The following is a 13,748-nucleotide window of genomic DNA, read 5'->3' as shown; positions in this document are numbered from 1 at the left end:
GTGTTGAAAAACCACTTTTCGCACTTGTGTTAGTGTTGAAAAACCACTTTTCACACTTGTGTTGGTGCAGGAAACCACTTTTGCACATGTATTAGTGTGGAAAAAACACTTTTTGCACTTGTGATAGTGTTGAAAAAACACTTTTTGCACTTGTGTTAGTGTTGAAAAACCACTTTTCGCACTTGCGTTGGTGCAAGAAACCACTTTTGCACTTGTATTAGTGTGGAAAAACCACTTTTCGCACTTGTGTTAGAGTTGAAAAACCACTTTTCGCACTTGCGTTGGTGCAGGCAACCACTTTTGCACTTGTATTAGTGTGGAAAAAACACTTTTTGCACTTGTGATAGTGTTGAAAAAACACTTTTTGCACTTGTGTTAGTGTTGAAAAAACACTTTTCGCACTTGTGTTGGTGCAGGAAACCACTTTTGCACTTGTATTAGTGTGGAAAAACCACTTTTCGCACTTGTGTTAGTGTTGAAAAACCACTTTTCGCACTGGTGTTGGTGAAGGAAACCACTTTTCGCACTTGTGTTAGTGTTGAAAACCCACTTTTCGCACTTGTGTTAGTGTTGAAAATCCACTTTTCGCACTTGTGTTGGTGCAGGAAACCACTTTTGCACTTGTATTAGTGTGGAAAAAACACTTTTTGCAATTGTGTTAGTGTTGAAAAACCACTTTTCGCACTTGTGTTGGTGCAGGAAACCACTTTTGCACTTGTATTAGTGTGGAAAAAACACTTTTTGCACTTGTGATAGTGTTGAAAAACCACTTTTCGCACTTGTGTTAGTGTTGAAAAACCACTTTTCGCACCTGTGTTGGTGCAGGAAACCACTTTTGCACTTGTATTAGTGTGGAAAAAACACTTTTTGCACTTGTGATAGTGTTGAAAAACGACTTTTCGTACTTGTGTTAGTGTTGATTAGTGTTGAAAAACCACTTTTCGCACTTGTGTTGGTGCAGGAAACCACTTCTGCACTTGTATTAGTGTGGAAAAACCACTTTTCGCACTTGTGTTAGTGTTGAAAAACCACTTTTCGCACTTGTGTTAGTGTTGAAAAACCACTTTTGCACTTGTATCAGTGTGGAAAAGACCCTTTTGCACTTGTGATAGTGTTGAAAAACCACTTTTTGCACTTGCGTTGGTGCAGGAAACCACTTTTGCACTTGTATTAGTATGGAAAAACCACTTTTGCACTTGTATTAGTGTGGAAAAAACACTTTTTGCACTTATATTAGTAGTGTAATAATGTTGCTTCTGGGACACCTCCGTTTAACATGGGAAATCCCTATCTAATGTCATTTACCCCCTTGTCTTTTTCAAAAATCATAAACACCTCTATTTCTCCCACCCTCATCTTTATGAACCTTTTGTCTGTCGTACCTATCCTTAATGTTGTTCATTAGACCACTCAAACACTACAAATATTTGTTTTCTCTTATAGACCTATCATCCTTCTTCTACATATCATCTGGCAGATTAATCTTTGACCCACTCAAACATTGACCCATTCACTTCCATATTAATTCTTTCCCTCCCTCATTGCCCCTAAACACCTATATTTCTCTCACCCTGTTCTTTACGAACCTTCTAACCTTTTGACATGCTATCCTTATTCATTAGACCACTTAAACACCTGTGATCCTTCTGACCTTATGGACCTTTTAACCTTTTACTCTTAATATCATCTGGTGAATATAACCCACTCAAACAACGACCCTACAAATATTTGTTTATGCGTGGGAAATAATTTAATTCTCTTGCCACTCTCTTCACCATCTAATATATTAACAAAAAATATGTTTGAGTTTGGTTCTTTATTAAGATATTTTAACTGAGCTAAGATAAAATGGTAAACCTCCCTCAATGTTCTTATTTGAGCACCTCCAGTGCCACATACCATTTTAAAATTAAAGTATATATTTTCCTGACAACCATCAAAGTTTTCCGTCCACTCAAAAATATTTCCATCTTTTTTACCCAATTCACCGGTATTTAAATTAATTCTCTTATTTGTTTTGTGAATTTTTTTACCAGTTGCCTTTTCAATTATACCTATTTGATATTTTTCACATTCATTATGTTTTCCATTTATATACCAAGGTTGATTACACCTCCACTCTTTAGTCTGGTTGATACTTGGTTCTATCATTTATATAATAGTAAAAAAGGCGGCGGTAGCCCGTTAAAATCCCCAACCCCCCCCCCCCCTTTTTAACTTATCACTTATATATATCTTATCACTTATATATATCTTATCACTTATGTATATCTTATCACTTATATATATCTTATCACTTATATATATATCTTATCACTTATATACTTATATAACCATAAGGGAGACTATCAATTCCATTTTCTAAAATAAACCTCTTATCATCAAAAGCCCCCAATGCTTTCTTATTTATCTCTTCTGAATATAATTGATGTTTATAACTTCTTATTCCATTAATCTTTCTAAACTCTTCTTTCTTTGTTGTTAAACAGTTATAATAATCCTTAAAGTTTATTGTTTCTTTAATAACATTTTTCTTTACACCTTTTAACTTCTTATCAGTCTTTTCAACGTTATTCACAATGTATTTATAAGCATAAGCCTTTGACCTCAATCCCACAAATTCACTCATAACATTTCCTCCTAATTCATCCTTGAACTTTCCAATCACCTTTTTATTTTTAGAAGAGAACAACTCACTCTCTGGACTGTAATTACTCGTGTCATAGATATTAATGTCTCTTTTCATGTCTGAATAAACATCGTTGGTATTAATTTTCAAAATAAAACTATCTGTATCCATATAAAGTAGATTAACATCATTTTGATATTTCTTCCTCAAGTTATTATAAAAGTAATCATACATTAATGACTTTGATAAATCAAGAATTGTTGTTCCAATATAAATAGGTTTGTTCATTTCAATACTCTCTTTAATCAAATGGATCGCACAAAAGTTCTCAGTAAAGACCTCAGCTCGAGTAAAACTCGGTCTATTAATTAATTTTGATGCTTGTTCCCAAGATGTTGATAGTCTGATATTTTGTCTTTTCCTCACATTCTCCATAGTCTTACCAAAGACCGCATTATTCATCAATTTATAAAAGTCTTTCTCAAAATCTGTTTTTGACTCTGTTCTTCTTTGTGTATTAAAATCAATGTACCCCTTTAACCAATGACTTTGATTGAACTTTAGAACCCTATGGATCTTCTCTACTCTTAGACCTTTTGATAAATATTGTCGCAAATTTCTTTGGTGTAGAACATAATTTTTCTTGTTATATAATGTAGTAAGTAATTTTTCTGTTGATTCACCTATATCAAACGATCGTTGATAATCACTCAACCATTCTTTCTTTGGACTTTCTTTCTCACAAGCAAATGGGAGATCTTTGTGTAGGTTATGGAGTTCCTCTGGATATTTTAAATCAATTTCAAAATAATAACCAACTTTTTCTTCATCCAATTCTTTTTGTGTAGAGATACATACATCTTGTAAAACGTTTTTGTAGTCTTTTTCCTTTACCCATCTAAGTTTTCCATAAGGAAGAGCCTGAGACATTGCCCAGCCATACAGGTTGTTCGCGTCATAGTACATCAAGTAAGAACTCTCTTTCGTTGGATCATAATTTGGAAGATATTTGTTATTTGCTTTTGCGTATCTACTCGAGCAGACTTGTGAAATTCCACCTCTTTTTGCCTTTTCAATCATCAAAAGCATATCAACATCGGTTATCAAATCCAAATCTTGTTTTGTCATTTTCAACATCGCACTCCAGGCCAATCCAGGTGCTGTGTAGTAGTGAGCAGGATCCAATCCATATCCAGTGCGACAAACAGATCTAAAGGCTTCAAATACATCGGCCAATAAAAGCACATCAGTTTTGAGATACAAATCGTGATACTCGCCAAGATTCTTGATGTTATATTTTTCCCAAACATTTTGTGCGTGTACATAATCTTTATCAGATATATGACTATTATTTAATTTGTTATAGAAATTTTCTTTTGAAGGAAGTTGTGTTTCATTGAATCTCTCAAATGAGTCCATATAGTCATAGGGGTAAATTCCCTTTTGTGTTAGAAAATCTTTATCTAAAAAATACTCTGAAAGACATGGAAACTCTTTTAGATTTTGAACCAAGTTAACCAATGGACTTGCCATGAATTTAAATGTATCAAGAAATCTGATATGAGTAATAGGAGATGTGTGAATTGTTTTTGTGAATGAAATGTATTTCTGATCCGTGTTTGGAATTGCTGAGATACTTCCAGAAGTCTTTGAGAGTTCCTTGATAAATAGATGTGTATCATAATGAGCGTTGTTATGAAGAAAGACAGGAATGAAAGAGGGGAGTTGATAATTAATATTACAACTTTGATGAGCCGGACCTCTATATTTACCAGTGAGATGACAATGGTCTCTAACCTTTAGACCTTTACCAATTTTCTCCTCACAAATATGACAGACATTGTTTTTTATAAATTCCCTTTTTTCTTTACTTGTTAAGGACATTGGTTTATTGGTTTCTCTCATTATCTTGGTTAATCGAACACAGTCTTTTTCTAGTCGTTTCACAAACTCCTCTGGGGTATTTGAGCCTCTATACATCTCTAACTTGTTATATTTATCACCAACGGATGATTTGATATAATAACAAAAACCACAAGGAGTATGTTTTTGATATTTATTTGTGTATGATTCTTTTGGATCTTGAGAAGCAGTATCAATTTTTTCTAAAATACTTTCAAAATCAGCATATATAACAAATGGATGTTTGATCTTTTTATTTTCATCTTTGAATGTGATCTTTGAGCCTTCTTTAGGCATATTGATTACCGTTGATTTATGTTCGCCACAATAATTTGAATGTTTATCTAATCTTTCTTGTGAATTGAAGAAGTTAAGACAACGCAAACAAATATATATTTTATTTGTTCTCTTACAGACTTGTGGTTTTATTAATTTAGCAATATCTTTGATGTATGTATAATGTGAATTTTCCTCTGAATTAAAATATAGAAGATTAATATGAGTTTGTTTACAATTGTCAGAAAGCTTTAAAACCTGAATGTTGTTTGTTTCTGTTAGACCATAAACATTAACTGATAAATTATTCATCTTTTCAAATTTAGGAATATCATTTAAAGTCATCGGAAACTTTAGATCTTTCGTATTTAATGTATTCTCATATTTTTTATAATGAGATACTCTTTCATCATGAAAATGTGGAGGATGTAAGTGTGCTAAAATAGACCAGAGAAAACATTTATTGTCTTTATTTTTGATATTGATAACTGCTTTTCTATTTTTGATAACACTGGGTAAATCAATGTAAGAAGAAGCTTTTAGAGGATCTGATTTAAGAATATGAATGTCTATGTAAATAATTTTTCCTATATTGAATCCACTTCCTACGATTGAATTATCCACATCTTGCTCTTGTTTAATAAGTTCATCATAGACTCCTGATGTTTTAAAATCTTGATATGAAGATATAAAGTGTGGCTCAGTTCTCATGTATGGTGCATCTATAACTCCTTCATCCTTTGTCATTTCTAATTTTACTCCCATATAAAATTTAAGTGGTTTCATTTCCTTTAGTGTTTTTTCAATCAACGTTTGAACAGCAGGTTTAACTATTTCTACAGCATCAACTATAGACTCTGGTTCAGGAGGTTTGAAGTTAAAGACTCTTATTTTAATATGTCCTTTGAATGCTCCATCAGAGTTTTTAGTTGTGATAAAATTTGATAAATGTAGATTTGTTTTAAGATGTATTTTGAAGCCTTTCTTGAGGATATTTTTATTACATGTAGAACAGTGTTTTGTTTCAGGTGGAAGAGGGGAAAGTTTGTTTAAAATGTTGTATGTATGTTTTGCGGTGAGAATATGTTGTTTATAATATTTTACTTCCTTCTCGCAAGTATCACAATAAACCATATTTATAGCGTGAGAAAACGTGGTGTTTTATATATATCACTGTGCTTAAAATAAAACACTTTTGAGCTTTACAGCTCCGTTTTATATATATCACTGTGCTTAAACTAAAACACTTTTTCACTCAGAATCATCTAAGTCATAACTATCACATGAATACTCAGAATCATACTCAGAGTCATCAATAAAGCTACTCTCATAACTATCATTTGAGCACAAACTATTAGTATCATAACTATCATCTGTGTTCAATGAAATACTATCATCACCATCATCCAAGTTCAATGAAATACTATCATCACTATCGTCCGAGTTCAATGAAATAGTAAAATCTTCACTGCTGTATTGACTCATATTTAATTAGCAAGAAAAATATTCCCATCAATATCTATATACTTTCTTTCATTAACAGATTCAATCTCTACAATTTTTATATCAAAAGTTATCTTTAAATAATCTCTAACTATCATAGAACGAAATGACATTTCACCAGAAATATTAACATCATTCATTTTACTTAGATCTACACCCTTTGGATTATTAAAGAAAATACAAATGTCTCCTCTAGAATTATTAATGGTCTTATCATTCTTTTTCAAAGTATCGTGGTCAATCACTTTTTCAAGCTTTGAATAAATTGCCAGGAGTAGAGGAGAAACTTTTGTTAGATTTACTTTAATGGATGTCTTTCCAGGTATAGTTAGAGCTCTTCCTTTAAATGAAATAGAGGGGCTCATGTTATTTTCCATAACTGGTTTTACCCAAAAATTTCCATATTTATCTTTGTTCAATTTAACATCTTTGACATATTTTTCTATATCTTCCACCGAAGTAGAGATTGATTGAAATTTGTCTTTTGTGCTTTGAAACATTGTATTTATTAATGAATAAACTTGCGTTTAGTTTAAGTAAAAATTTACCACATAAATATGATAAGTTCTGAAGGATATTTAGAATTTCCAGACTCTCCATATGATAAATTAGAGAATTGTCCGGCTTGTGATAGAGTGGGGCTTAATGATGAGGATTCATATAAACAATGTTTATTCTGTGATTATATTCTAATTAATGATAATAAGAAATATAAAAAAACATATAACTCTTTTAAATTAGAACCAAAAATGAATTACTTTACAAGATTAATAAGAGAGATGAATGTTAAGCATTATGGTGATAATACACCATTTCTTACAAGGAAAGAGACTCTTTGTATTGAGGAAATGTATAAGGGTTTAATGATATTTATTATTCAAAATAATTTTAATGGAAATGTTAATACAAGATACTACATAAATAATATAATGAATTATTTTGAAATTAAACCAGAACTCAGGATAAAATATAGAGTTTCTAAAATAGCTCAAAAAAAGTTGGATGACTTGTTTTCCAAATATATAAATGAATGATTTTTTACCCGTTTGGGAAAATAAGATAAAATTTAATAACCATAAAAACATTCCAAATTCATTGAGATGTCTAATAGTTGGTTCAAGCGGATGTGGGAAAACCTGTTTACTTTTAAAGATGCTCCTTGGTCCTAATTTTTTAGATTATGATAATTTAATAATTTTTACAAAGTCAAGTTTTCAACCCGAGTATCAACTACTCTCACAGGGTTTTAATGCAGGTCTTAAAAAGGAAGACATTATCGGTTTATTTAAACTTCAAAACAAACTGAATGATTATAATATTGAAGATATAATACAATTATTTTGTGATACACAGAAATCAAAATCGAAACCCATAACTTGTATTCTCAGTGATAATACGGATGATATACCTTCACCTCAAGATTTAGATAAATCAAAAAAGAACCTCGTCATCTTTGATGATTGTGTTAATGAGAGAAACCAAACAGTAATGGATAGCTACTATACAAGAGGGAGACATTCTTCTTGTAATTGTATATATCTTAGTCAATCATATTTTCAACTCCCTCGACGCTCAATAAGAAACAATGCCAATACTTTTATTTTATTTAAGTTAAATTCAATAGATGTAAATAATTTTTGGAGAGATAATTGCTCTACGTTATGTAGTAAAAAAGAATTTGAAAATTATATGAAACACACGATTGGAAAATATAAATATATTGTTGTGAAACAAGATGAGATACTAAATGATATTTTTCAATAAATAAATACAGAAAATGAATACTGAAGAAAGAGAAAGAAAGTTTAAGGAACATCAACAATTAGTTTCAAAAGTTGTTAAACAACAGGAAGAGATAAAGAAGAAACGGAGACAGAAACTAACTGGTGAAGAAGCCTTTGAAAGAAAACAAGAGAAATTCTTTAAACCACTTTTGAAAACTCAACACTCACCTACAGTACCCACGGTAGAATTTACTCCGAAAAAACTTCAAATGCTCAAAGATTTTAGTCAGATAACAAAACAAGAACTTGGTGAATTAGAATATGATGACGAGGGATTATTTCGGAAACTTGAGGAGGTAAATCAACCCCCTAATTATGTTGTGGAAGCTCTTCAAAACAATGAATATTCGGCGGGTTCAAAAACCAGAGCAGGTCTCATTCCAACAGAAGAACCAGCAGTGTTTCATCTTGTGGAAGAAAAGGTATTGATATTTAATGATGAATTGATGTTCTTGAGTTCTACTCAACCAAATGTTAAATTAACTCCAAGATTAATGTTTCTTCTAACAAACCCCGGATTCAGCGGTTCAAAATATTTTGAGGAACCACTTGATATGGACAGAGAGGAAGATAGGGTATATATTGAGTTGCTAAATGCACTTGATTATGGAGTTTCTGTTGCTGGTAAAAGTAAGAAGAATGAGAAGGAGAAACATATTATTGATGCTTTAAGTAAGCTTGGTTCGGGTGTTAGTTTTCTTCCAAATGACCCATCACAATTAGTTAATAGGCTATTATTGTTGTTAGGTAGTAAGAAGGCTGGAAACAACAATTGTTTTAATGAATCCTCAGCCATTTTAGATCAGTTGATGAACATGAAAATAATTAATAAATGTCAATACAAAGATATTTTATTAGATATTAAATAAGATGAGAAGCACAATTCTTAGTTTTAATTTCACAACGAGCGATTACACAGCTTCATTCCCTTACCCACTACAACTTGACCCCCTTACCTCATATGAGGCATCTTTGTTGTCAATGGAAACTTACAATACCCTTTTTAATATCACAGAGAAAAACAACAAGTTTAGTTATAATCCAGGAAGTGGATATAAAACTATAACCGTTTCACCTGGAGCTTACGAGATTTCTCAAATATCTTCAGAAGTCTCTCGCCTTATGAAAGAAAAAGGTGATGAACCAAAAAATATTGTAATAGATATTCAAAAACACACTTCAAAATCAACTATTAAACTTAAAAATAATTATAAAGTTGATTTCACGATTGAAAATTCGTTTAGAGAGCTATTGGGTTTCTCTTCAAAAAAGATTGAAAATAACGGGACGTTTTACAGTGATAATGTTATCCAAATATCCTCCGGTATAAATTCAGTATTAATTCATTGTGATTTGATTGATGGTGCTTATAACGATGGAATAAGAACAAATACAATATTTTCATTCAGTGCATACTCAACCCCGATTGGTTATAAATTTAATATGGAACCAAAAAATCTTGTCTATTTACCTGTGTCAGGAAAAACCATATACAGAGTAAATTTTAGGATAACCGACCAAGATAATCGTATGATATCCTTTAATGATGAAATTATATCCATCAGAATTCACCTACGTGAAGTTTTTCAATAAATAAATAATGGTTATTGTGAGAAAACACGAGTTGGGAAAATATAAAATAATTACAGGGGAGGGCATGTTCCTTTCACCAGACTATACAAGGTATGTGGGTAGAGGATACTATAAACCTAAGAGACAACGAGGTGTAGGTCATCAATTTCGAAATAAAGGAGATGGGATAATTGATACTCTAATGGGTATTGGTTCAACCATCCTTAAACATAAAGACCTAATTGGTTCAACTGCTTCTGCCGTGGGCTCCGTTGCGGGTGCTATAAAGAGTATAAAAGATGCTCAAAAGGAGTCTCATAAATTACAAGCAATCAAAGAAATAAAAAAAGGTAAAACTCAACTATCTTCACAAGAACGACAAAAAATCATTAAAATACTTGGGTCAGGGTTTCAACAATTTTAATGCTATATAAATACAAGTATGGAAGCGATTGATAGTATCTATGATTTGGATGATACGATTATCATTTCAAACTCCACTAAAAAGGAAGACTATTTTAAGGTAAATGCTATAACAGGAACAGACTGGAATTCAAACGGAACAAAAAGTTTTGAAATAAATAATCAACAAACTTACTTGAATATAGCTGATAGTTTCTTGCTGTGTAAATTTAAATTCACTAAGGCTGCGAATAATACTAATGCTACACTCGTAAATGATTTCTTCTGGAAAATGTTTGACAGTGTCCGCCTGTATATTGGAACACAAGAGGTTGAAGCGGTTGATTATGTCTCTGCTACATCTGAAATGATGAAATTTACACTATATTCGTTTAGTGATAGAATGGGTAAGGGAGCTGTTGAGGGTTTTATTCCTGATATGTCAACGGGTACAAACGCAGACCCTGGTTATAGTCAAAGGAAGTCAATGTATAATGATGACGCAAAAGCTGAGAATAGTTTTACCGTAGCAGTACCTCTGAAAGGTATATTTGGATTTTGTGATTATGATAAAGTTTTGTATGGGCTTAAAATTAGATTTCAACTACAAAGGAATGATAATGTAAATAGATTGCTTTTTGGGGATGAAAATGCTTTTGGAGAAAATAATAAATTTGTTATTAATGATTTGTGTTGGTATATCAGTGAATATACTCCTAATCTTAAAACGGAAGAGATGTTAAATAGAAGACTTAACTCAAAGAAACCGCTAAATGTATCATACCTTAAAAGAAGATGTCAACACGTTAAACTGGAACACACTACCTACACTTGGAATTTAGGTGTTCTTCAAGGAAAGCCACGATACCTCTGGCTCATTTTTAAAAAACCAGATGGAGAGGACGGTACTAATAAGAATAATGCCCTGAGTGATAATGCAAAGGTGAAACAACTTCGGGTTTCTCTTGATGGCACATTTTATCCGCGAGATAGATTGGAAATTGATTGGGAAAAAAATGATTATGCGGAAGCCTACAAGTCCTACCAAAAGGTGTGTGAAAGTAATGGTAATAATGATCCTATTTTGGATATGGTTGCGTTTCAAAAACTTTATACAATCTACGCAATTGACCTGAGTTCTCAAAAGGAAACTATAAAGTCTAATCGAGTAGATACTTCTCTATACATTGAAAGAGGGGAGAGTGAAGAGGTTAATGCATATTGTTTGCTTTTGGAGGAAACAGAATTACAGATTAATACAGATAATGGTGTTATGATTAATATCACATAGGTTTTTTCTCATAAATAAATGGTTGGGGTATATGTTAATCAAATCAATCTTAATAAATTAACATCTTGTATTCAAAATCAAAAGCCTTGTATTATTAATGTTAATACAATTCAAAGAAAAGGAGCTGTAAGAATTGATGTTTTACTCACACACACACAAGTAAAAACACTAAATGATGTTGGATCACTTAAAATTAAAATGACGAAACCTATGTTAAAGAAATATTCAATAGACGAGTCAAGAGGAGGATTTCTCCCGTTTCTAATTCCTTTATTTGCTGGTTTAAGTGCGGCGGGAGCATTGACTGGTGGTATTTCAGCAGCGGTAAAAACTGCTAACGAAAGGAAGGCACAACTAAAAGCTCAAAAAGAATTGGAAAGACATAACAAGGAGTTGGAGAAACAAATTAGTGGAAGTGGTGTAATTGTAGATTTTGCTCAAAAACTTGAAAGTCTACCTGATAAAGCTAGATTGTTGGTTGGAGATATGCTTTCCTCTATCGCTCAAGCGGGTGTTAAACTAACTAAACGGGGTAATGGATTGTATCTTTCTCATAAATAAATGGATAAATGGTTTAAACAATTTGGAAAGAATACAACGTCAAATATAGAACTAGCTAAGTATTGTAAAACACTAAAAATTGATAATGTGGTTATTTGTATGAGAGATGAATTAACACATATAAATAAGAATACAAAGAATATTATTATGAATTTAGACACACAGAATGGTTCTCATTGGGTTTGTATTCATAATAGTCAGGATAAATATTATTTTGATAGTTATGGTATGCCACCACCTGTTGAAGTAATACAATTCTTACAGAATGGTGTTTATCAAACATTCCAAGTTCAAGAAATTAATTCTAAATGTTGTGGCCAATTATGTTTATATGTATTATTTCAACTCAACAATAATGAAAATTTTTATGATATCATTTTTTATCTAATATAAATGACCTATGTTGGAAAAGATGGTTCTATCTTTGGAAAATCCTCTCAGGATATTGATTTATCAAATTATTATACAAAGGCACAGGCTGAACGACAAAAATATAGTGTAAGTAAAAATATTAATATGAAGAATACTTATAAATTAATCAATTATCCAAACCCTACAGATGCGAATGACTTGATTAGATTCAGTGATTTATCACAATATATATCTTTAAAGAAAACAGCACGTTTTGTGAAACAAGTAAAATTTACAACCACAACACCTGGTTATACTGACCATACACCTTTCCTCATTGAATTTAACTACCTGCTTACAATTAAATTTTATAAAGAAGGACATTTAGTTAATATGCGAATTAATAAATGGGGGTATGATATGCCTGATTTAGGGTATAATTGGTCTTTTTCAATAAACATAGAAGACCTACATGATTTAAATCAGTCTCGTAAAGAAGAATATTATCCACTTGGTGAAGATAAGGATTTATGTGGAAGTACAATTAGTAAACAACAAATACGTGATTTTAAGAAAATAAAAATATATGATAGTATAGCGATGGTTCGCATGACAAAGAAGGAAGGTAATGAGATAAGGATAGAAAGCCGAGGAATACAAACCGATTTGGTAGTGGGAAGATGGGGTGGTATTACCTGTCATAATATTAATCTCACATATATTTCTGATACATAAATGGCAGGAAGAAGGCTACAAGAGAATTATAATTTTTGTATTCAAGGATACCTACAAGAAAAGGGTGCTCGGTATTACATACCTTATGATTTGGAGCATATACATGGGAATTTTGTCATAAAAAACTGGCCTTATACTGATATTGTTAAACCCACAAATAGAGACTTGTTTAAAATATTAAATAAAAATGAACTTCTCAAAGTTATGAAATATAAAACTCTTTTAGAAATCGTCAACAAATCTTATTGGTATCCTATTATGAGAAAAATAATTATAGATACAAGAATATCTCAAAATCCAGATGAGTATATGTATAATATTCTTTGGGGTTCAAACTCAAGGGTAGCAAGGGATGAGGAAGGAGTTGAAGAAGAGAAGGAGGAAAGAGAGAAAAAGGAGAAGGAGGAAAGGGAGAGGGAGGAGAAGGAGGAGAGGGAGAAAAAGGAGGAGAAGGAGGAGAGGGAGAAAAAGGAGAAGGAGGAAAGGGAGAAAAGGGAGAAGGAGGAAAGGGAGAAAAGGGAGAAAAAGGAGAAGGAGGAGAGGGAGAAAATGGAGGAGGAGGAGAGGGAGCAAAGAGAGAGGGAGGAAAAATATAAAAAGATGGAAATCACTGAGATTCATAAAAGATTGAGTGTATTAAAGCAAATAAATCAATCTCAACGCACCGAAGAGGAAATTAAAGAATTAACAACTCTTATGAAGATAATGGTTTCAAAAATAAGAACGTCAATGTCTTCAATTT

General features: G+C 31.9%; 1 protein-coding gene across 1 annotated transcript in view; it reads right to left on the bottom strand.

The window, feature by feature from the left end:
* LOC144891661 (uncharacterized) overlaps positions 1–7,005 on the bottom strand; it is a 42,512-nt gene extending 35,507 nt beyond the window's left edge. Inside the window, exon 1 of the mRNA XM_078775332.1 lies at positions 2,466–7,005. Within this exon, the coding sequence (XP_078631458.1) occupies positions 2,466–5,941 (3,476 nt within the window). The 5' untranslated portion in view covers positions 5,942–7,005. The remainder of the gene's footprint in view (positions 1–2,465) is intronic.
* Positions 7,006–13,748: the final 6,743 nt, after the last annotated feature.

Source organism: Myxine glutinosa, chromosome 4 (genome assembly GCF_964187855.1).
Source record: "Myxine glutinosa chromosome 4, kmMyxGlut1.1, whole genome shotgun sequence".
Taxonomy (NCBI): Eukaryota; Metazoa; Chordata; class Myxini; order Myxiniformes; family Myxinidae; genus Myxine; species Myxine glutinosa.
The sequence above is the reverse complement of the archived record's forward strand: the minus strand, read 5'-3'. Positions and strand labels throughout refer to the sequence as shown.